The sequence below is a fragment of the Haliaeetus leucocephalus genome, unplaced genomic scaffold (genome assembly GCF_000737465.1).
Source record: "Haliaeetus leucocephalus isolate CR32 unplaced genomic scaffold, Haliaeetus_leucocephalus-4.0 Scaffold2, whole genome shotgun sequence".
NCBI lineage: Eukaryota > Metazoa > Chordata > Aves > Accipitriformes > Accipitridae > Haliaeetus > Haliaeetus leucocephalus.
Window position 1 is genome coordinate 2,908,500 of NW_010972438.1, and position 25,616 is coordinate 2,934,115.

The 25,616-nt window shown below is 41.9% G+C and overlaps 1 protein-coding gene across 2 annotated transcripts in view; it reads right to left on the reverse strand.

Moving 5' to 3' along the window:
• Positions 1–25,616, reverse strand: part of LOC104833653 (contactin-4) — a 130,095-nt gene that overhangs the window by 73,171 nt on the left and 31,308 nt on the right. For both annotated transcript variants that reach the window (XM_010570482.1, XM_010570491.1), the window contains 3 exons: positions 10,612–10,815; positions 3,298–3,400; positions 2,480–2,664 (listed from right to left, as the gene is read on the reverse strand). In XM_010570482.1, the coding sequence (XP_010568784.1) occupies positions 2,480–2,664; positions 3,298–3,400; positions 10,612–10,815 (492 nt within the window). The remainder of the gene's footprint in view (positions 1–2,479; positions 2,665–3,297; positions 3,401–10,611; positions 10,816–25,616) is intronic.

The following is a 25,616-nucleotide window of genomic DNA, read 5'->3' on the forward strand; positions in this document are numbered from 1 at the left end:
TGAAATACAGCAAAAGCTAACCTTTCCTGACAACTTCCAGGAGCACTGAAAGAAGCTGACAATAGAGGCAATGCTGGGTTATCTACAGCAAGCAGGCAAATTTGAATTTCATTTTCTTTTTCTTCTTCTTTTTTTTTTATTTTATACTATGCAAAGAGGCGGATAACCGAGTTTAAAGAAGTCACACCGTTAGAGGCAGATTGTGATCTCCAGGGCACGCGTTGTGACAGAGCATGTCACCGCGCGTAGACGGCATGTCCGACCGCCCGTATTACATCCTCCAGATCATTCCCTGCTCCAGGCGCCAGCCACAACCCGCCAAAAGTAACCTGAAAACCTCTGCCAACATTACAGTTGTACTTCAATAACAACATAACACTCCTCAGCTTTAAAAAGAAAAATTATTAAGGAAAATTACTTTGTTTCAACTATTCATATAAAATGTTTACAGTAAGTTACTTTCCCTAAAAAACTTTCACTGACACATGGAACTCCAGAGCCTAGCTTACAAGGAAAGTTTTTTTTTTGAGATCTGTTTTCAGTACTAAATGGCCACCAAACACAAGCTATCCTTGAAAACTGCATACTTATAAACTAGTAACTCATCACCCTCAAGACAACAAGGATGCTATTTTAGTCAATTATCTTTAAAACCAGTAACCAGCAGAGGTGGCAGGCTAACACCTCTCCATAGGGAACTCCTCTGCTCACATGAAGAAAAGCGGATGTAAAGATAGTTCCCAGAATCACAAACAGAAGGAGAGGAGGACACTCCTCTTCCCATAAAATCTCGAGCTTCTTTGCTGAAATGCCATCTTGAGTGTGAAAACCAGCACTAGCCACAGTGGCAGCTTTTGTGTAGGATCTGCAGTCCTCCAGCAATGGAATCCATACTGGTAAATTCATTATGGTAATTAGATTATAACTGAATATATGCTATGGTGGGAGTATACCAAAGGCTCAATTTACTGCTTTGCAAGAAAGGCAGGTTTGGCTGTGGGTTGAGCAAAATTGTAAAACTGATGAGTCTTTTCATTTACTACTCACATGGGAAAAATCAGGAGAAACATGCATTGTTTGATGAACAAAAAAATAAATCTTCAAATCTTTTAATTAAAAAAAGAAAACCCAGTTTGAATCAACCCCAGGTTCTCTCCTTAACATGAAAGATTTCACTTTGTTTTTGTTATTTCACTCCTTTTTAAAAGAAGAAGTGTTCATTTGAACTGGAAGCCCCAAAAGTTCTGACTTCTAAATGTAATGTATTTTAGAAGTATTTCCAATTTTAAAACATCCTTATATATGCCTTTAAAAAAAAAAAAAATTACATTACTCACCAAATTCAATCCATTTTTGCCAGGAAGGTTAGTTCCTAAACTCTTTTTCTGTGGCAAATCTACTATAAATCAAAAACATTCCTCATCTCTGGAGTTCAACCCAATCTTCCCTGCTTAAAGAAGCTGGGCCCTCAGGAGCATTTGGGGGAGAAAACACTGAATTTCTCTCCCTGTGTTCAATAAAAAACGACACTCTATTATGCTCCTGAAGACGGTAACAGGGCAGCAACAAAACAAAGATTTTTATGATGGTGGGGAGATCTCCGCTCACCTACATGTAGGGCATGTAACCTGCAGCCTTCTCCCCTCCAAAAAAATATCAAACAGAAACTAAGCACCAAACCAACAACCCATTCGTACCTCTAAAACCCCTCTCTGTGACTCTCATTCACCTCTACGTAGGTAAATCCACAGTAACTCAGAACAGGCAAAACTTTTCCCCTGCAAGTTTGGTTCATCTCCTAGAAGCATTTAATTTGCTTTGCAAGATGGGGCTGTTTCCAGCAGAAATGTAGGGATAGGCAGACACTTGTATCAGGATTAGAGGTACTAACACATCTTCTACTTAACACAGAAGGCCTATAAAGCTGAAATTTTACATTTTTATTGTGCCCGGATCAATGGCTCTGTTTCCAGTGTAAGAAGAGCAGGTGTAGGAAGTCTTTGGGTGAAGAGGAGTCTGCTGGCTCCGACATGGTTAAATCCCAACTTCCCAGGCTGTGCAACCAGTGATCCATCTTGAAAGCAGTCCTTAACTGATTATAAGCCATTAACATTTATTAACACAAGCTGGGGCAACACACAGGTAATATATCCCAAGTTGTAACCACGACAATGCTCTGCCAGAATACCTGCTTTACCTTCACAGCCACAAGAAGGCAAATGAGGCGTTCACAAGTGTTTTCTGCATGTTACCATGCCAATGTCCTTCCAGCAATGCGCTTTTGCTCCAACCGCTCTGATTCTCAATTAATATGCACCATTCAGACAGCTTTTATTTCAAATTACACCCTTTTTGAGATGCGCTGTTTGTAAAAGAAAGTAATTTTAAAGATATCCCCCAAAATTACTTTCTCACAAAATATTTACTGCATATTGCACTTGATACAATAAAACTCCCTGAAAGCAGGCAGTCTGCTTACCGTAAAATATCAGTTGTCCTCGTGCCACGTTTTTCCCTCTCACATTTTCAGCTACACACTCATAGAGTCCAGCATCTTCTTGCTGAAAATTTGGGATTTCAAGAAGTCCACTTGACCTGTGTCTCCTGGCTTTTCTGGGTATCTGTTTCCCATCTGCTCTCCTCCAGCTAATCGTAGGAACTGGGCTAAATAAGAAAATTAAAGCAAAATAAGACTTGCAGAAAAAGATATGGGTCTTGTTCTGATAAGCTCTCATTTAATCAACACTGTTTCATGTTTGAGGATGATGAAGACATGGTCAGTCTGAAGACTCTGGCACAGGATCTGGAGCAGTTTTGTTATGGGTGGCTTATATATAATACAAATATACACATGTATACCAATGGTGTATCACTCACATACCTCTTAAAAGCACGAGACTCTGTATTATTAAAATGCTGTTTTGACAAAGTTGAATTTGGGGTTCTGCTGTGACAATACATCCATTTTCTTACCAGTCCCACATTTTGATTTTGGAAGTGTTGCCAGTGTTTACTCTAGAAACAAGGGATGTGTTTTAAGTGTTGCATGAGACCTCAAAATAGGAGATGCACAAACACATCTTTACAAAATAAGTTACATCTTCTCTCTTCCTTGGGAGTTTGTATTTTTGGTGAGCAAAGCCCCTGCTCCCCAAGTCCTTTGTCTGCTATGAATGCTTGCAATAAGTAACTCCTGCTGAGGAAAGTGAATGATTAGGAAATCCAGCAAACTCTGCAATACAGCACTATGAAAGTGAGAAGCTGAAGCAATAATAATAATAAAGGATCTAAACTTACTTCCCCAAGGCAAAGCACTCCAGTTTCACTGTTGTTCCTTTTGCAGATGGAACTGTTTCTGGGAACTGCACTTCTATTTTCGGCTCATACTCTCCCATCACCCCTGTGAACATAAAATAGATGCTAAGGCTTGGTTGAATTTTTGCAATAAATTCACAAGTGTTCCCGTGCTAGCACAGAGCTGTTCTATACATCATTACTTGCCCAATTAATCCATTCATTTTAAACATGGCCTGTTTCTAACAGCCGTGTAGTGTGGGCTCTTCTCCCATTTACTGCCAGAGGAAAATCTGAACCAGCGCTCCACACCATCTGCCAAAGATTAAAATTTCTTTATGGCTCTGTTGCTTTTTGCTTTTGAATATTCAGGATTTTTGCAGGTACCTTGTGAAATAAGGAAAGCAATAACAAGGGAGGTTCACCACCTTCTAGAAAATGAAATGCGGAACAAATAGCCATTAGAAAAAGTTTTAAAAGCACTGGAGCTAATCAAGGTTCTATTAACTTCAAGGATTTAGATGCGCAGAGATCATATACTCTTCGGGTAATTTCTTTATTTTTACTGCCCCAGTAAATCATGCATCGTGGCAGCCTCTTTATGAAATTGTGTTTAAAAATTTGTGCACATAAAAAGGCCATTATATTCATGATAAATGGCTACATTTCTAGTCACTGTACTGTCTTAAAATCGGCACATATAATTTCACCAATAGTGATTATCAGCTAATTGATGATTGCAGTTTAAATTTTAACTGCACAGTGCTTCCTGGATGTTGGCCAAGCACGGGGCAGGCGAGGAACGTGCGGGCTGTGAGGCAGGAACGGTGCTGGATCAGACCAGATGAATACCACCAGGATGCACGAATACAGAAATGAGATAGCACGAGTAACACCGAAATGAGATAGCATGAGTTTGCAGAGATATTCAGGTAATTCAGGGCTGCTTACGGTGGCCCATGATGGCAGTGCTGCTTCCTCTGCCCCTGCTTTGCAAAGAGCATGCAAGAAAAGCCTTTTTTTCTTTACTTTTTCACAGTTAACAGTTTTAAAGCTGAACATGCTCAGTATGAGGCTTACATCAAGTCTACCTTTACTTGCTGACCTGTATATTACCTGTTCTGGTGCAAAATTCAGGTTACATCATCTTTTTTCCAACCCGTTAATTGCAAATAAGCATTGCTGCCACATTACATAAAGTGTAGCTGCTGCACAACATCAGTCATCAAAATTAAATGCATTTATTAACAATACGAATACTCCCTCCATAGTCATGTCCTGGCCAGCACATACAGCAGGAAATCCGTGAGTCTGTGTCAGCACTCCAGCATTTACACACTATACAAACAAGAATTACGGAGCACGCTACTCATTAGCCCTCTGCATGTTAACACTGCAGCCCTGAAGGACTGGAAGCGTCTGTTACAGTTAACATCATGGAAGATCCCCTCTCTTCTCCCAACTGTGACTTGCCAAATCTTCGCAATCTTGCCTGAATTTCTCCAGACTCCGTGCTAAACGTCTGCTGGGTGAGCTTCAGCCGAGCCAAGAACAGCTACTGCCCAGTGGTGTCCAAGGGCAAGGCTGGCTGTGAATGTTTGGGAGCAGCAGCATTGTTTTGCTGGTATTAGAACTTACTGAGATCTTTTCCCAGAAGACTATTTCCACGTTCTGCAACGAAGACCACAAATTTGGCAGAGGAAGTGCTTTTGAGGCTACGCATCCCACGAAAGCCTGACCGGATTCAGGCAGCTGCCTCACTTGGGAAGATGCTGGCTTTCAGATGCTGGAGAAATTATGGTCTCCATCACCCTCCTCGAGATGGCTGAAGAGCTCCTCAGTGCCTGTGCCACCAGCCACCCCCCCCAGCCCAGGCAGGCGAGCAGAGGGGATGCAGCCCCTACCAAAACAACTCTGCAGGCTCCACTGGCAGCCAGCTGGAGGGTGGGAGATGACGCGGCGGCCAAATAACATGGGATAAAGGGAGCTGGTCCGAGGAGCTGCCTGTCCACCAACAGGCCAGCTACAAACCAGTAGTCCTCAACAAACAAAATCCGTGAGAATGGTTCCTTCTTCTGCACCTCCTCCGTTGCTGAGGCAGGAACTCGGTCCCCTTAGGCAAAGCAGGCTGTAAAGTATAGTGTGACACTAACGGGCTATTTAGGAAATTAAGGCAGAATGTATTATTAATACATTATTCAACTGACAGAGCAGGAGACAGGAATGGGAGGGAGGAAAAATGGCTTTTTTTGCCTTCTCTTCGCTTATTCCTTTTATTGTTCCCGTTTCTTTGCCTCGGGCTGTGACTGGAGAGCCCTAATCCCAGGGGTGACAAAACCCCAGACCAGGATGGGAAGACTACCTGTAGGCTGTAGGACATTGGCTCTGGCAACCACTACTGTCTCTTATGACTGTGAGGGCAGCTGTTTTACCAGTGTAACTGCAAACTCTAACCACTTAAAAATCAGGACTCGTACCTGGAAAAATCACAAGGCTCCCAATGCAATTACAACCTACCTACACAGACACACATATATATAGGGTATGCTCTGAGTCCTGCCTTCTCAGCTTTATAGGAGAAACATCAGTGCAGTTGAGATACCTCTATCCCGAATGGAAGACCATTTCCATGCAGACAGTCCTTATTTTTCCTGCTGTTCCTGGGTGATTTAACATCTGACTTAGCTGTGCAGGTGGAAAGGACAGGGGAGAAAATAAAAGACTAAAATAGGCACGAGGTTTGTAGCTTGGAGAACGTTTCCAGTGTCACGGCACATCAGATGCTCTACATGTTTGCATTTCAGAGGCTTTCGTATTTTTCTTCCAATTTCAAGGCTTAAAAAACTTGCTTTTGGATGAAAGTCCCAGGAATTCAGAAGCAAGCTAATTTGTCTGAGGAGATGATATGCATTTCCTGACAACACCTGTGAAATGTTAAAGTTTAATTGGCCCATACAGCTGCCGCTGATGGTAATTTTATTCCAGGACTATTTCAGTTCCTTCCTACTATATTACTGTTTTAATTCTGATGTAAAAATCCAAAGTGCATTTTAAAGAGAAGAAGTAAAATACTGCAAGAGCAGTGGCTATGAACACCTGGGTGTTCCTAAGAGGGTTTGGCTGGTGTTTGCTGCAGGGTCGGGATGGCCCAGAGGGTCCCAAACATGCTGCTGTGGCGGTGGGGATGGCATCCCCGGGTACCCATGGCCCTTCCCGGGGTCATGGTGTGGAAACCGCGGCCTTGACAGGGACACGGCAGCCAGGGGCAGCCAGACGATGGACACTGGTTTATTAAATGGAGGAGACAGTGTTGCAGGTTTGCTCCCTTTCCTCCCTCTCTTCCAGTCCATATCCCACCGTGAACTGCCAGAAGGCTTGTTTGGGAAAGAGCCATTCAAATGTAAACCCTTTTTCTGTCTGAGCTGCAGTAAGCGCTACAATACTAGCAGATGCCTTACTTCAGGCTTTAAGATCATTCTCAGCCTTTGGTGCCATATACATTTAGCTCTTTATTTGATTCCCTACCCTGAAAATAGCTCAGAGAGCCCTTTCTCCACAACTGGTGCCAACTGGTATGGTCAGGACTAACTTGTGTTCCTGCAGAACCCCAAGCCAAAACCCAACCTCAATACCTTGGGAAATGTAGAAAACCATAATATCTTTTATTTTTTCCTTTTATACACTAGCACTTAGATGATGTGAAAGGGATTGCTGCTTGTCATTCCTCAAGACCTGTGCTGGAATATAGGTACACATTTCACGAGGACAGGTCCCAAACCGTAAATGTGCCATTTCGGGGACTGCTACACTTACACGATACTGTATTTAGATCTTTCATCCACCTGCACTGCAAGCATCGTTACCGTCACAAATCCATACAGCTACATAAAAGTATTTAAACAGGGAGTGACTGCATGCATTTGTGGGAGGGAATGAAGAGGGCCAGAGGAAAAACGTCCTTTTCCCAGTTTGTACACTGTATTTATCATCATCAGATAACCTCTGTCCATAGAGGCAGAGAGTTTGAGCTCACACTGACCGTGACAGCTGCCTCGGCACGGTCTGTTCCTACCACCATCCCGCAACCCTCTATGATATTTATCTCTCCAAGGAGGAAAAGCTGTCTGAGGATAACTAATGGGGTAAGAGGCACCTTCTGCTTCCACAGCACAGCAACAGGGAAGGAACCAGAGTTCTGTCAACAAGAGCATGTACCGGTGGTTACAAAAAGCTGCTGCAAACAACATCAGGAGATCTATAATTCCGGAGCTTCGCAGCTGAAAACAAGCAAAAGAGAAGGACAAAAGGCACAGGTGGGGAAAGCAATCTGCCTACAGGATCTGATTTCATCCCCTACACCCATATCTTTTCCTTTTACAGATTACAGCTCAAAAGCCTGGCATTGTAGAGCAAGCAGCGCTTTGAAAAAAAACATGCTGAAAAGTTGTTTTTCCAGGATGATTACATTCAAGTAAAATAACCATGACAAAGATGGCAGGTATTCAACGTAAAAAGCCTAAATGATTCACAACTGAGTCTAGCAAAATTAATGCCATAAATTGGAGAAGAAATGTGAAAAGAAACCTCGGGGTTCTCACGGGTGAGATTTCAGCCCAGCATATGCCGTCCTGCACTCCCAGCCCTGCAGCGGCGAGCTGCTCTGGGTGAATGAGGACTGTTCACCTGTTCAAGGAGCAGTCTGAGCATTGGCAGTGGTAAGAATACCCACCACGTAATTCATACACTTATCTGTTAAAACAGTTGAAATTCTTGATATCGAACCGCATAGGGTCAGCCAAACTGTGAGCGTCTGAACTCTGTTTTCTTCCTACAGCTCCAGAATTGGGAATTTTTAAAAGTTTTTGAGTGAGAGATTATCATCAGCACAAAAGGAAAGAGTCTTCTCTTTTTCTCTCTTCAACACAGTGTGAAATAATTAAAAAAACAAATATAGGCGCTATTCTTAGTTCTATATGACCAGTATTCCTCTTGTATAGTGTCTTCTTCCACCATTTATTTCTTTCAAAGTAACGGGGCTATGTATCAACTACAAGGACCCATAATTAATTCTGCATGACAGCAAAAATGTTTTGCATTTAAAAATAACTGATGTTTGAGAAAAACAGAATTTCACAAGGAGATGGTTGTAAAGTACCTGGATTTTGGGGGGAATTCATGGAAAGTATTTCAATATGAAGCGATCCAGGCAATAGCTTAGAAACTTCTAGCAGCAGACAATTTTATGAAGGGTGCATTGGAGGAGGTCAGACTGTCCCGGCTGGAACACCAGCCCTCCAGCCCAGGGCTGACGGGCCTCAGAGCAGCATCAACTCTTCCATAACTCAGGAGCTGCCGGGGGGGCAGGGGACCCCCCAGCCCTTCTCCCGAGCTGCACCAGAGCCCCTGCAGACACGGCACCTTGCTGCCCGCCCAGGCAGCAGCCAGAGGAGCAGCTCAGTACATGAAAATCAGTTGGGAGAGGTACATTATGAATTTTTTTTCCACTTAACTCACTAATTGAAATTAAATGGAACTGAAACATTAATTGTTGATGAGCTAGCCTCCAAGCCTACTAATTTAATGATAAAGTGTTGTAAGGAAAAAAAGCATGTCATATATATTAAGATATACTGGACATGTCAGTTATGGATACAAAAGATAAGCAAGACGCATTTGCCAGTGGAAATACAATGTGCCTCACCTTTTACTCTCTTCTGTTGTTCACACTTCTGAAGCAACATACATAATTTCTCTTTTCAAGTGTGATAGTGTTTTATATCAGATTTTGTAGAGATACTCTACGTGCAATGAAAAATTGAGACCTGCTGATTTTTAAAATGAAGCTTGCCTGTAATACTAGTGCAGACTATTTTAAAATACATATTTAGCCCATGTTTGGCTTTCAGTAAAGCCATCTTTGGCTCTACAGATACAACAGCACCTTTCTAGTTTAACTCAGGAATGTATTCCCCAGCCCCTCAGAGGTTCAATTAAAGTTTCATATCTTTAATAAACAGCAGAGTGCACTTCAAAGGAATCGGAGAACATTCTTGTGAATTACCTCAGGAAGGCAATCGGTCCCTGTAAATAAAGCGGAGTGCACAGAGGAGCGATGCACTGGGGTAAAGCCCTTGGCGAGGCACTTTACAATCAGGCTGCCTAGCAATCATCCCAGCATCAGCCCCATCTCAGAACAGAAGCAGACATCGAGCTTGATTGTGATAAATGGAAGCACTTTCAGCTAGGTGAGGTTTGCATAAAAGTCCTGTTAATGTAACACTTAAAAATATTTCTTTTTCAATACTGAAAATGTTAGTATGAGACAAATTTAAATATTCCTCTTTATCTTTCATACATTAGATTACTTACTCTGGACTCAGAGGGACAAATTTAGTGCCACTATGTTTATAGAAATGCAGCCTGCCCTGTAATGGAGAGCAGATCTGGCACAGACCTGGAAGAGCAGCCGTCTTCACCCCTCCCAGCCTAACCACGGCGCTTTCTTGTTACCGACAATGTTTCCAAACTCCCCGTCTGCAGGAACCACATTAATGTGAAGGGGACAGCTACGGGCAGGAGGCTGGCAGCAACGAGCCCGTATTTTACAAGCAAGGAAATTTTGTCAAATACCACTAGGTGACAACGGATCTTCTTCTAGAAGAAGTTTCTAACAATGCATTTCTATTTCTGGAACAAACAGCCTAACTGTTATCCCTTAAACAGACAAATTTTAATTAATTCTAATTGCAAATTAACACGCAAATTTATTTTTCTTATCTACTTAAAAATGACGATGATACAAATCAATTGTCTGTATAAATTTAGAAATCCTCTTTTGGTTTCTTCTCGCTTTTTTGTATTATTCCACAGACTACTAAAAATAGCACTAATTCTGCTGGGAAATACAGCCCGAGCTAATAGTTACTGAAACAACAAAGTGCTTTTGTTCACTTTTTTGCTGCATAAAATGAGCAGAACTAGTATATCCAAACTCTGAAATCTATTTTACTTCCTGTCTTTGGCCAAGTGTCACCAGGTTTTTCTTTTATAATTATTGCCTGACACTTAGAGTTGTTCCAGTGGTGGGAAGAGCAACCTTGGCCACAGCATCATAAACCCCACCACTGTCTATGACTTTGAACCACAGCTAGAGCAGAGGTCTCCAGCCTCACTGAATCTCTTTGAAGGGGAAAATCTCTCCCTTTACTCTGATATAAATACTTCAGGCCATTTCTTAACTTCTGGGTGACAGCCAGTCAAGGAAAACAAAACAAACTCTCCAACCCCAGCCCGCGATTCCCCTCCTCTAAGTCCTACCGTCGTTCCTGAGGATGAGCGGGGTGGGGGGACCCAGGACCCTGCTGTTGGTCACCGTGTTTGTCACCACGCACGTGTAGTTGCCCACGTCTGAAGCTTCTACCTTTGCGATGTACAAATTCCCAGTCTCTTGCGAAACAAAGCGGCGATTGTCCTGGTGTACGAAGGTCGGGTATTCGTTGAAGATCCACGCGTAGGTGAGCTCTGGAACCACAAGGTACCACCAGCGTTAGTGACAGGATGCACACCCTCACGGGCCACAGCGTGATGCTGGGCTCCATCCCAAGTCAGAGCTGGAGCCCCGAAAAATATTTTCTCCCTGCCCCCTTTGGTTAGGGAAATTGGATGTATCACAGCCCATGAAATGATAAAAAGGCTAACATTTTGCAAGTTCTCATCTTTATGGCTACAAATACGACTTCCCACTGTGACACTTCTGAGCCTGCACACAGATCTAATATTCTTGTGGATCCTTCAAGTTCTTCCAATCCAGAATATAATGCATTTTACAAGAATCTCACCTTTTTGTCATGAACACTTCAGCCTGACTCATGACTTTTCTTTTATCTTTCTTATTTTTTTTTCCCTTTAAATAGACAGTTTGGAGGAGGATCTGCCGAGCTGTGTTATCACACACTGTATGTTTTATTCCTTTGGAATTTCTGAATCAGCAAAACACTGAACACTAAATTAAGCAGCTGTAATCTTCTATATGACTAATTAGACAGTACTCCATGTTTTATAAGGCATCTTTGGAAGTTATTTGAGCAATAAAAAAATAAGTGAGAGAGATGCCGCAAGTGGTTGCAGAGTTTGTAAATGAGGTTAATGCAACATAACCCTATTATATTTGCCTAAGACTAATGCCCAAACACCCTGAAAATGCTTGAAGAATTAAAGTGAATATAAGATTGCTGTAGTTTTCTAAGAGAACACTAATTATACTAAAAAGCGTATTCTTAGTTTAATACTCTAATGAGTCATAACTGTAATTGACCTCAACTACCATTAGGTACTTTGGAAAATATATTCTGCCCTCATGTTCCGCTGTTTACATATATAAGAGGCTGAATGCAGATTGTTGGCTTTTATTTATTTATTTTTAACAACAGGATTATAAAATGCCTGCTTAGACTTCTAGGAAGATATGATAATTACATTTATGTGGGAATATCTAATCATCATATTTACACATGTGCATCTAATTATAAGTAACCTCATGCTGATGTCAAGAGGATACTCAGAGCAAACAAGGTACCACTTCTCAGCTGGCTTATTATTTTCTGCAAGTAGTTAAGTTTTTTTTTAATTTACTCTTGGTGAACAATTATCTTGTTCCTCCAGAAGCATCCAGCAATAGGTAAATAAACATCACTGCCCTGGAATACACAGAGGCATTTAAATTTGAGTGAATCTTCACGCAGCAGGGTTCCACCAAAGCTCCCCAAGCTCTGCAATACAACAACATTTTGCATTGACTGTGGAATGGTGAATTGACCACGTTCCTCAGAAAAACACAGGACTGGGAGGGTCTTTCTGGATCAACAATCCCTGTCCCATCCTATCCTTCCCCAGGTTACGTAGTCCCATGCATAAATATACCCTAGAAGCAGCAAGGTTTTTGGCTCCCGCTTTTCTGTTGTAAGCTGGTATTACTTTAATTGCTAAGAACCCTCTAATTTCCAGGTTAAATATTTTCATTACTAGTCTATAGCTATGTGCTTCTGGGCTAATGATGCCTTTAGCTTAAAGAGTTCTTGCCTCTTCACTGGTGAGAGCCATCAAGAGCCCTTCTGCCTTCATTTTCAAGACAGGCTTTCCAATCTTCTAATCGTCGTAGCAGCTTTTCCTACCCTCTGCCTTAGTTAAAAGTCTTGAATATTTGTGTCATTTGAGCTGAGTGCCAGGTTGGAAACCCTGAGTAAGCAGGTCACAGGAGAGCAGAAGGCAAATGTAAAGTTGTGTGGTAGTAAAGAGGTCTGATCAAAGACAGCACCAAATGGTGATAATCTGGGATTCCTCCACACAGAGGAACCCAACGCAGGGGGAACTAAGGGAGACCTATTTCTAGAGTGCAAAACACCAAAATCTCCCCAAAAGCCATCTTCAAACTCTATTAATTTCACTACATAAAACTGAGGAACATAATGAAGGTCTGATGTTACACCTCTGCCTTCCTTTCATTACAACAAATCATTGTCCAGAAAAATACAACTGCCTGAATTACAGAGAATTAGATATATTAGATATTAGGAGCAGTCCATTATCGCCATATAATATTTAAAACAACTGGATAAGACTCTCTCTCAAATAACATGGGACTAATGGAATATAGAGCACAGGGAATAACGCAGACTGGAGCATCTGTAAGTGCATTTGCTTGTGTAGCAACATGTAAATAAATACTGTATCAAACTCACTTTGATTTCCTTAGAGATCCTAGTGCAATATTTATGGCTTTTCAAACTTGACGGATTTCTTTTGATAAGGTTTCACATACTAATTGCTCTGGAAGTGATAGACAGTTCACATCCCATAGGCAATTTGTAACAACTGTGTAAACAGACACTTAAAATACAGCCCGAGATGGCTCCTGGTGACTGCATGTGATTGAAACGTTTACCGAAGCTACAGACATGGAGTCTTTCAGTACAAAGAACAAGCAGTAACAGGCAATTCGTGGTTCTCTAATTACACATTAGACTCTACATCCTCGAGGAATTCACTACAAACTTCCCCTTTCTAATTCTGGGCCCTTTTCATGTAATTTTGCCTAATTTACAACGCTTTTAATCTCCCCTTTAAAGTACATTCAAGTATTCACATTCAGAATATTATCTGAAGATTTCTGACCCATATTTGCTGTTTTTAAAGACAAGCAGAAACTCCACCAGCTGCAATCCCACTGCCAGCAGCAGAGCACCTGCCTGGTTATCCGCCGCAAAGACCTATGTCGTACTTTGATACCGTACTTTTCTTCACTGCCCTGATGGCCTGGATTTCCGTGACAGACCAGAATGAGATGAAGATTTTTGGGTGGCAAGTCTTCACTTCTGTAATGATTATCATCAGTAAGGACAGGAGGATGGAGAAGTTACTTGGATGTTTTTGGTACAGACGGTCTACTTACCCTGGCTCAATCCATCACCAGATGGAAGACATTCAACCCCCAAACTTTTCTTGTGCTACTGACTACATCAAGAGCCTTTTTCATCCACACAAATCTATGCCAACAGATCACACACACTTGGATACCTGGAATACCAACACTACCACCATTGGCACATGCTAGAAGGAGGAAAGTGGATTTCTTTTGGCCAAGAGAATGCAGGTTTCTGTCCACGGGGTCACAAGTTGCTAGGTATTTGCTCTACTGGTCCAGAGCAAAGACAACAGAGATGGGGAAGAGTGTCCTAAATTAGTTAACATCACTCACCTACTGCAAAGGAGCCCATGGAAAATTTGGGCTTGTGAAGAGCAGTGGAAGTAACAGGCATGTTAGCAGAAGCTTGATTTGACTTTGGCCAAGATGGATGGTGGAAGCAATGGGCACAAACACGCATAGCCGCGAATAACTCCCAGATCAGACATGTGGCAGGAAAGCCCACTGCACACCGGCAGACCATTAACCTCCTCTGCCACTGCAGTAGAGGCTTTCAGGAGAAGCTCAATCACACAGAAATAACACAGTACACTTACCATTAATATTTATGTCTCTGGGCTAGCGATCAGCAGGAGAACATGATACGCAGTACGGGGCAGGCAGGCTATACGCCTCAAACATTCATCTGTGCAACACCAGGCAGGAACAGTCTTGATTCAAAGCTCCACCAACAGCCTTTTATTCAAGTTGCTATTTCCAGAGTTGGTTTACTTAAACGTGTGTGGCAGCAACACCAAAAAAGAAGCCAGAAGCCTTTTCCTTCATTCCTTTTATCCTTTTCAGAAACTATCTCACACCAGTTGCTCATTCCATGCAGTACAGCAAACCCTGATGCTCAAGCTACCTCTGTGTTTCAGGACCAAGTGTATTAACCACAAACACATCCCTGTATCCCATAGAAATATCAATCAATATTTAAAAATAGAACCCAAGTCCTCTGCCACTATTGCATGGCTAAATATCATGGTTTAACAAAATTTAGAGCAGCCAGCAGTTGCCATCAACTTCAGCAATTAAAAAGGAAATAAATTATTCAAGCCACTTGAATACAGATTTAGGACGTTTAAGATATGCCTTTTCAATTTTATTATCAGACTGCAGACAAACTCTTTCTCCCCACCCCCAAGAAGAAATGTTCTGAGCCGCTTGCCAGGGCACTGGCAGAGAAACCCAGCAGCCCCGTGCCACGCTGCAGGGGCGGAGGGCGGCTGCAGTTCTGGGGTGCTGCTGCAGAACCCAGCGCCTTCGCTCGCCCTGGGGAAAATAGGAGACGCAAAGGAGTGGAAGTTGCATCACTCTGCCTTGCTGCATGGTTTTTGTCTGGGTTTTTTTTGTTGTTTTTTTTGGTTTGGGGTTTTTTTGGTTTTTTTTTTTTTTTTTTTTTTTCCCTCGGCAAGGCACACAGCCCTCCTGGGTCTGCTTTTCCTGATCACATTCAGATCTCGTCATTTTTCTAAAGCATTCAATGATAAACTCTGTTAAAACATGTCCCTCCTGTGCTGCCCCCAGAATACTTTCTGCTCAAGACAAGAAACAAAGCTAAAGACACTGTAGATTTTAAACTTTCTCTAAATGATAGGAAGTGGTGAAAAAAGGTTACTGAAAGCTGAACAGAAATTCTGCTATGAGTAATTATTATAATTAGACAATATGGTTTACCAAAATAACGTTCTCTGGTCTTCTGTCTTGTCACATGCATACTATTTTGTCTTTGCCTTGTCTTTGCCTTTTAGTACAAGAAACTCTTTTCTTGATTTTTTTTTTTTTTTTAAAGTCTCTTCTATAAAGTCAGGGCTGCCACTTAAAAAGGTCTCTGTAGCTATTATGGGAAAAGCTATTAAAACATCTAGATTATGGTAACCATAAAGCTGAATAGAAGAATGAAATTTTGAAATTAGTATTAGCCAAAAAATGGGGATCATTTATCATTTTTAATAAGAACATTGTGGTACAATACACTATTATTTTTTTATAGGCTTTACTGAAAGTTACAGAGATTAATCCAATCTTTAACGATTCCTATAATTTCTATGTTATCACCTACTATGTCACTTTCAGGTTGGACAGGCGGGAACTATTATCCAGTGTGAAACAAAAGATTTGCAGCTTTTCCTGTAAATCTTGATGCATAAAAATTAGGCTTATTACGCATGGCAAGAAACAAATGTGAAAATAAGAAAATCCTCCCTTCATAACAGTCCCAAGCAACCCAAACTATAATTGCAGTAGTACAGCATTTTGGAAGAGCAGTACATAATTCTGAGACATTTTGAAATGAAAGGTGAGGCTCACCCTGGTATGTTATAAACAACAATTTAAACCCAGATACAGTGAATACAGTAATACAGTTCCGTGAGTTAGGTTTGCACTTTCCTTGATCATGCAATTCTGTAAAATTATGATTCCTTTTTTATTTTTTCAAATGCAATTTGATCTTAAGTACAGGAAGTGCTAAAGTTTTGCTGTGCATTTTACTCCACACCTCTGCTTTCCCTATCATAGATGGGGCCCTTCCAGATACGGCCGACAGCAATAGCGATGTCACACGAACTTTTTCCTGGAGTGAAGCTATTCCCTCAACTATTGCAGTGCAACCAATGGTAGTGAGGGAGTAAATCTAGCATTTTGCTTTTATATGATTTAGTACAGACACATGTTTCTTGGCTCTGTGTGCACTACCGTCTGTGCCTGCCGCAATCTGGGTTTCCACTGGAGAAGCAGATGCACGCATGAGCCCAGCCCTTCTTCACCTTCTGGCATTTGCTGCACTCCAGGCTAGAAAGTGCCAAACATTCACACCTGTTGGTTATGTATTCAGATACTATGACAACATTTTGCCATACAAAACACCAACCATACCCCATATTCACACGCAACCCCCAATCTAGTTCATAAAAGCCATTCACATCGCAAAGTCATATCCAAGTCTGGCCAAGACAAATTTTCACTTACACAGATATAGGATAATGTTGCCCTGAATAGAGTGAGTGAAGAACCTGGCCATGTGTAGCTTCAGCTGCCTGTGATGAAGCCTGGTGCAAGACTTTACCCTGGCAGGACACAACTGCAGTATAAACCCTGGCACACACAGCTAACGTCCCGTCAATACCACCTTTGTACAACTCTGTGACTGCACCCCGTGATGGACTTGAGTGGGTAATGTCTCTGTCAATAGCAATGTTGTATAAACTTCATAAAAGACTGATTTTTGGTGAATAATTTGTAGACTTCTCTTTTTTTGCTCTGATTGCTTGCATTCCTTGGTGTTAAATTTCTCTTAAGTGGTACTAACAGCGTTTTGATGGTTACAGTAAGTTTGGGCAATGATAAAGCGTAACTGATTATCTGACGAGTGTCCTGTGAACTCATTCTGTATTCTTATCTTGCTTACTAAATTTTGCTGACTGCTTGTAGGCGACATTCATAATTTCAAATTTCACTGCGATTTGATTAAGCAATCAACATCTGTAGCCCCATGAATAACTTAACATGAGCTGGAAGGGAGGCTTGATGCACCACAACACGCTGTCTGAGAGTGCACTGGGGAAGAGGAAAGAGGATTATCAGGGAAAGACGAATCCATGATGCAACGTACCATGTATGTGGCCCTACCCAAATCCCTGAGGCTCCTCTCCACCCATACCAGTCATTTGCTGGCAACTGCACTGCAGTTTCTGGAGTTTTTCACCATTTTTCTCTTCACAGTTTTATTTTAGTAGTAAAGCTACATGAATTACGCACTGTACATATTTTTTTTGTGGGGCTACAGACCATTTTATTGCCCTGCTAGCACATTGGATCAATTTTTTATCTTCTCTCCTTAAATAATTGTAAAATAATTTAAAGGAATCAACCTGGATGCAAACATCATTAGGTAATTCGCCCCTTGACTCCGTGCTCTGCATCACACAGGGCTGCCCAGCTACATCACACCACAGCTTCTGTGCCTTGAATGCGAAGAATGATGAATAATAATAGATTAATCTAAAGTTAACAATACATTTTTGGATGAATCTTCATCTATGCTAAACCCGACAATGCAGTTAGTCAGCAGCCAGCCGGTCAACTGCTTGCACACAAAGAAACGTGCTGTCCTTGCCAGGTGGGACAGGAAAAAAGCATGTGCCTTTCATCTTTGCTAAAAGCAGTGAATTGGTTTGCAGAATTTGACTTGGAACACCGTGAAAGAGCCACAAGTCACTGTTGTCAGTGGCGGTACGGTGATGATGATAGGAATCATCATAAAGACATGAAAACGTGGAAGGCAACGAACAGACTTTGAGAGGTCATCTCTCCAACCCGAGGCATGATAACTATGATATCTCTGAGGTTTTTCAAACTTTTTCTTACAAACCTCCAGTGACAACAGCGTAGAACTTCTGATACAGTCTATCAGGGCGCAACACGCACCAGCAGGGAAATGGGACTGTACCACAGGCTGCGTTGCTGGCATCTCCTGATCATGCACTAACAGTAACGGCAAGTGGCCCCTTTCTACTTGGGGGGACATAATTATTCTTGTAAATGCAACCGCGCCCATGTGTTTGTTAGTGCTGGTTTATGGTAACAGGAAAGGTGGATACACCTGTACATGGCATGTACATTAATGAGTCAGAAGTGTGTAAGAATGAGGAAAATGTACAAATCAGCCAAGTTCTGTGTCAGACTCATCCTCACAGCAATTTGCAATTCATGCACGGCTGTGGTTGCTTCCCAGCCCATCGACTCCACACTCGCCCAGTATGTAGAGCTTCACGTATGGGTAATTAAAAAGGTGAGAGGTCTTCATTACCTGAAGCCTAATCAATAATCACCTGTATCTGCTGCATCTCCATTTTTCTGTATCTCTAAAATAGTTAAATATTTGATGGCTGTACACAATTGACCTGGCTTATCTCTTGCAAACAGCTTCCAGCCCCAGTCGATAGCTGGCTACACTGGCTGCCATGGCACCGGGAACATTAATGACTACTGCACCATGCCATTAGGGATTTTGACGAAATTTTAACTTGTGAAGTTCCCTCAGGGAGAAAAATTAACAGCAGCCTTTATCTATGACTGAATAGAAAATGTTATGAGATGGAGTCCCGTGCTGCTGTATTTACTAGAGTTAAATACACAAACCTATTTCAAAAACGTCTGATGGGCAGCAGACACCCACACTCCCGCACCTCCACCGATCCAGCATGCAGGTTGGCAGGTTTTGGAAGAAACTATACATTTTTTTTGTCTGACAAACTTCATAAACTGTCCTATAGAAATTTACAGCTCAGCCTGGTCTTGCCTGAAAAGAAAACCCACAAACCAACCCAATCTGTATTTGTCATGAGGGCTTTTAATATCTTTGGAGACCCATGTTCAGTGTTTACTGAAACTGGTGAACTTTGCCCAGGATTAGATTTGCTGCCACTTAGTTTCATGCACCTCTGGTTTAAACTTAAAATTTTTGGCGTTAGGCTCAACCCAGCAGTGACCCAGCTGCTCTTGGACCAGGATCTGTGGGAAGCGTCAGTCCCCCCAGCCATACCCCTTACCAACAGCAATGTAACCTTGAACTGCACCAACCAACGATGACGCTCCGGACACTTGAAAAGTTGTGTTACTGGGCCTGCCGAGAGAGATACTGATCCATTGAAAAAAGAGAATTACAAATTGAAAGCTTATTTCTGCTAAGGAAACTTCCTGGGAAATTATCAGATGGGCAATCCTGAAATGAAACACCACCCCCCCTCCCCTGGCATAAAGGAGTACCCATAGTTAGTTGTCACAGCTGATTTATGGTGAAATGAAGATGTCAGGAAAATCTCACCGAGCACGCAATGTAACGTGCGATGTAACTACATCATGCTAACCTTAAAAAAGAGCAAAAATGCAGAAAGCACTCACAAGTGGGTAAATAACTATATATTTGCTGCAACCTTTACCCCTACTAATCACGCAACACCGTACTTCTGGAAGCCGGGAGCCGTGTGCTTGCTCTCCTGTGACACCAATTCAAGCCTCGATGATTTCACAGCACTTCCCACTGAGCAATGTATAGATCTGTATGATGCTGTCTCTGTTTGTAAGTTGATTTCAATGAGGGAATTCCAGTTAAAAGAACAATAGCTTGATATGGTCCACAGAGTGGCATCAACATCCTTCCAAAGAAACAGTCATCTTCACCTGACAGCCAGAGATAAAGTACCTCTGTGGCAGATACCGTCAGTAGTAAATGGAAAGGAGAGAGAGGAGAGATTGGCCAGAAAAAAAGATAAAGGGGGCTGGACTGAAGCTGCTAATTACTTATGGGCAAACATCAAATGAGCATAAATACACTGTAAGCTGGGCACATGCATAAATGATGCCTACACTGACTTTTAATTCTGCACTGTATTTTTGCTGTGCAAGATTCAATCATTGCTTGTATTTTCCAGGCTTGTTCTACATAAAGTGCTACACATACCACCTTAAAGAATGACTCACAGATTTAATCCGTCCATTTGTTTTCTGTTTAAAGTTACAGAGAGTTAGCGTAAAAATCTCTTTTTTGTGCACTTGCTTCAGTAAAGCTAAAGGTCCTTGGGCTTGTTTTAAAACATATTTCAATGTGACCTAGCTAATCCTTTAATACCAGCTTTCACTACCTTTGATCAGCCTCTTACTGTAGCTAGAGGAGATTAGATCAAACCTTTAAAAAAAGAAAGTTGGTTGCAGAGAATTTTCTTACTGCAGTGAATTAATATTATGATCAACTCCAGGGCTGAAATATCTGGCCAAGCAGTGCGGGTGGTATGTCCTTTAGGCGAGATCTCTGCATGGACAGGCACCGCTACGTGATGCTGTGGCACTTGCCTGTAGTACACAGGGAAAAAACTTTCTCTTCACATATTTGATAGATAAACAGCATTTTGATATCTACCAGCTGAAAACAACATCATGGTTGCAGATTTAGACATTCTATATGTATCAGGTGACAGAAAATGCCAAAACCAATACCCCCATTTATTTCTCAACAACAAAATACCACCTCCATAGGAAGGAGTGCTCATGCAGCCAGCACTATTGACTTAAACAAAGCAGTATGTGCATTCAGGGGTCTGGAAACCCAAATTTGATTGCAAAAGTGGAGATACATCAATGCTGTGTTTGTGTCAACAACACACTTTCTGCTATGACCATCTCAAGGCAGCTGAAAGTAGATCAGCCTCCCTGGCTGTTTCCGAGAGCTTTGTCCAAAGAGGCCAGCTAAAGCTGGGTTTGGAGGGTAAGGGTGGTTGCAACATGGTTAGCAGAGCCTAGGAGCTAGACTCAGATCTCTAATTTATTTTATAACGAGATCACAAGATGTTACAACTTTCGATAAATGCCTATTGACTGAATTCTGTCAGACAACAGATTTCACTCATCTTTAGCCAGCCCGTGCCAGCTCTACCCCCTTTCAATACCATTTCAATCTTCATTTAGTGGCAACTGCAACTGAACAGGGGAATAAACCACATGACTAGCTCACAGATGATTTCTTTTTAAAGATGTCACGAGCTGTCACTGATAAATAAAAAATCCATTAATGTCATGTTCCTTATTATTTCGGTATTTCCAAGGTCTTTACTGGAGAGTTGAGCCTCTTCCCTTCTAGTTCTCTGGGAGGGCAGCATGTGTTTACAAACCCCAGAAGACCTACCTCACTGCCTGTGACAGCCCAGCTGGGGCACGATCTTAAAATGGTAGGTGGTTGGTAGGAAGCTTGCAGCAGTGCCGACACTGAAGGCGATAAATGATGTATGCCGGTCAAAAATTTGGGTCTGAATGCCAGTGCCAAAGTCTGTTCTTGACTGCGACCCTGTTTTGCAACTCTTGTTCAGGAAACCCATCCCTGCTGAAATGAGGCAGATCACATACACCAACTCAGGTGCTTAAATTAGTGTAAAGCTAAAATGAGCTTGGAATTTGTGTTACTGGAAATATTTGTAATTTCATAAATTTCTCAATTAAAACAGCACTGCATGTTCTCTGTGCTGTCAGAAATATGAAGCCAAACCATTCCCAAATTAGGGAAGAATTTATCCTTAATCCCTTATCCTCAAATATGTTGATAAACTTGTGCACAAACTGAATCAGCAGTTTTAGAGAAAGGATTATGTCAGATTAATTTTAATCTAATCCATTTCTATCTCCTGAGAAGCTTTTTACTTCTCACTTTTAATAATTTAAACAGTGACTGTGGCATAGTATAAAAAATAAATGATGGGAGATGCACTTTAAGTGGAAGTTACAACTCTCAATCACTTCTTATTTAAATGAGAGTTTCATATGCCTGATTTTAAGTTTAATGAAACACATTTTTGCTGAACTGTAATAATCTTCAACACATGGAACCAGATGCTGAAGAATGACACCCTCCTGCAGTTCCCAGAGCTAGCGAGGAAGCCCCGTGTCTGACGCAGCCGCTCTCTAATGCGGCTATGGAAAGAGACACCTTGAGTGAATTTTGGGCTGTCAAGAAGAAATGCTGCCAGACTGCTTAGATCCGGCCGCAGCTTTCAGGAGTGTCACTCCACTTCTCACGAGCTGGGACCTTGCCTCGGAGTTACGCTGCAAGGCGCTAGGAATTGGCAGGTTTGGGGAAGTTATTTTCTGGTTCTTGGCCTGAGATAAGTCACTTGGAGGCTTTCTGAGCTCAATAACTTATGCTCTGGAAACCACTTTTAAAATGTGGACACTTCTTTGGACATGGGAATTTGACTGCTGTATGGCGATGGTGAGTGGCACTCATTATTAAGAGGAAAAATTGGTAACAGATTCAGATATTTTTGATGCTACACTGCTCTCCTCATGGTCTTCTCCATCTCCCACACATCTCCAATATGCACGCTGCATCCTCTTCCAGTGTGCAATACCTAGACAAATCCTGTTTGAATTTCTTTTTTTCCTATTCCATGAAAGACATGTCTGAGCTGATGAGCCCCAGCTTGTGGGGAACACCACCCTACTCCGGCATTTTCCTGTTTGTTTGGAAATCAAGCTTTCCCTCCACCATTCCCACATCCTGCAAGCAGAACTCTCCATGCACAACGTGGTTTAACTCCTGCCCTGCAAACCAGAGAGGTCTGCAACACCTCCTCGTTCTGCATGTACCACGTCTGCTAACACCGACCCCACTGCCTTTGCCACATTCAAACATGTCGAAAGCATCACTGTATGCTAATGCAAAATATTTCACTGACTCCTTTTTCTTTCCCAGCCCCAAGGGACAGTCTACCTGCTCATATTTTCATTCCAACCTCTGGAGCGATCCATGAAAGGCTGCTCAGTGACCTTGCAGCATTTTGATAAATAGTTGAACCAACTTGCAACCAGCTTAGCAGATTTTTTGCTTGGTTTCCTGGAGAAATGGAACTTTGACAACCATGTTGCCCATCCATCTGTGAGATACTCCTCTCTAAATTAGCTTCTCACTAATTGGAACCAAATCTGACCAAGCAGCAAAGGCTTAAGAAGACATTAAGATAGGAGAGAAAGAGGAGAAACTATTATTACCTCAATAAGGAGAAGTTCAGCACTTTGGCAGTCTGCTTGGCTAGAGGCAACTGCCTGGGCCTGGGCATGGGCATGTGGGCTGTGCAAGAAGCACGTTTTTAAAAAGTTCTAGGCATACCACACTGGAAGAAACTGCAGGAAAATAAAAGCTGAATATTAAGGTTACTGTAGTGGAGTGGGGATATAAAATGTTCCAGGTTACCTGCTATGTAAGAACTAGGAGGAGGATGCCATAACAAACACAGAAAAGTAACAGAACTTGTAGGGTTGAACTTTCCATTCCTCTGAAGATTTCTTATTAAGGGGAATGCACCACAAGAAAAAGATCTGGTACTGAGAAGCTGATTTAACACTTAGGGGAACATGTGCTTCAAGGCTTTTGCCCAAAGCAATTCTGAATTGGTCATCCAGCAGAAATGCTAGATGCGTTCACGCAGTGACATAAATGTTGCGGAGCAGGCAGAACAGGCCGATGCTGCCTGGGCAAAATGAAATAATTCCCTGCTATTAGGCAGACATTATGTGGAAATGTCCTTGGCCTCTTTGGCTATGAGCTATTTCTAGAGTAATTTCTTCCCTTTGCATTACCTCTTTCAAGGTTGACTGTTTTCCAAAGTTTTAACATAAACGTCACTTAATGTCGGCTGTAAGGACACCAATGGAGAATATTACAAACATTTGTTCCCATTGTTACAACAACGCCTCTAAACATTTATTAATAATGTATTAATTCTTCATAAGTGACAAATGAAAAGGCAGTGTGACAGCTTTCAAAGAAGAGAGAAAAACAACTGTAAGGTTGGCGCTATAGGATGGGGAATAAAAGGGCACAAATACTTGACAGCAGCTGAAGAAAATTCTGTTCCAAAGCACTCCCTGCTGAGCAGCACTGCTTGGGGAGTGAAAGCCCCAGACATTGATCCTCTGATGGTATGAAAATGCCTGATAACTGCCTTTTTCCTTCTGCACTGTTCTGATCGGTTTTCCCAGTTTTTCTCCCCTTCTTCCTTGTACTATGCAGCCGGGGCTGTATAAGCACGAGAGAATACGAGATGTGATTTCTACAGTAGATTACTTATGAGACAAACCCCTCAAACCATTCATCACATAATAGAGGCCATCAGCCATACTTGCAGCCAAAACATTTTCACTGTTTCCAGCCCATGAAGTGCCCATCATCACTTTAAAAAAAAAAAAAATAATAGAAGGAGAGAAAAACTGACCAGACGAGTAAGCACACACTAATCATTTTTCTGCAGAGCACAGACATGGTCTTAGCACCACTGTAATCAGTAAAGTGCTTTCTGAAAACATGTCTGGTGTCTACACTTCACTACCTACCGTACAGCATGAAAGGCTGAGATTGAGATGAAATCAGAATTGCCATCTCTTCTGTCAAATGCTAAAATTTAGTTAGTTCTACTTGATTAAGCTGTGCAACAGAACTAAAAGTTCTTCTAGCTACTGGGGAAAAAAAAGGCAGGAGAGAACAAGAAAACCTGAACACATCCATTATGTGGAAAAGATGTGAGAATAATTCTCTGTCAACATTTCAGCTCACAGACACAGAGTCCACGGCTGTGTTTCCAACAGGAGTAATGGCATCAGATGGGAAAGAGTTATTTGAACAACTGAGCTTTAATGAATCCCCTCCTCTTTGGGAAGATGGACATTTACAAGCACATTGAGAACACGGGCACTGCAGAGAGACAGAAAACTTACTTTCCTTTAACTCTTGCCTTTGATCAGAGGGACACAGTTCCCAGATGCTCAAGAAGGTCACCCAACTCCACAGCAAGGAGCAGAGGGACAAGGTGTCCAGGGAATTGAGATTCAGGACTAGGAATCATGTTGGGAAGGTTCAGTTCCTGGGTCACCAGGAAATTTGTTAGAGGCCCTAAGCAAGTGAGCAGGAGAAGACATGTCCTGTAGAAACATCAGCAGGTTTCCATCTGCATATCTAAGCACTTTGCCATCTAAAAAACCTATCAACTGATTTACTTGTTGCATAGATTGCTGAGATAAATTAGGAGGAGTGAGAATAAATATGCCACAGATGTCATGAGTCGTGGTATGGAGTGCAGACAGAGAGATCTCAGAATAAGACATACCTCTAGGGAACGCACAGGGAACAAAAAATTTAAACAATCAAGTAACTGAGAGATCATTTTCACTAGTTCTCTGTGTACATTCACCGTTTCTCACAGCACTTGGAAACTCCAATCTCAAACTCTATAGCATTTTCCCACAAGGGCAGGAAGGCAAATGTCATGAGAACATCATGTATATAAATCTTTCTAAAGATGAACCAAGAGAAAATCGG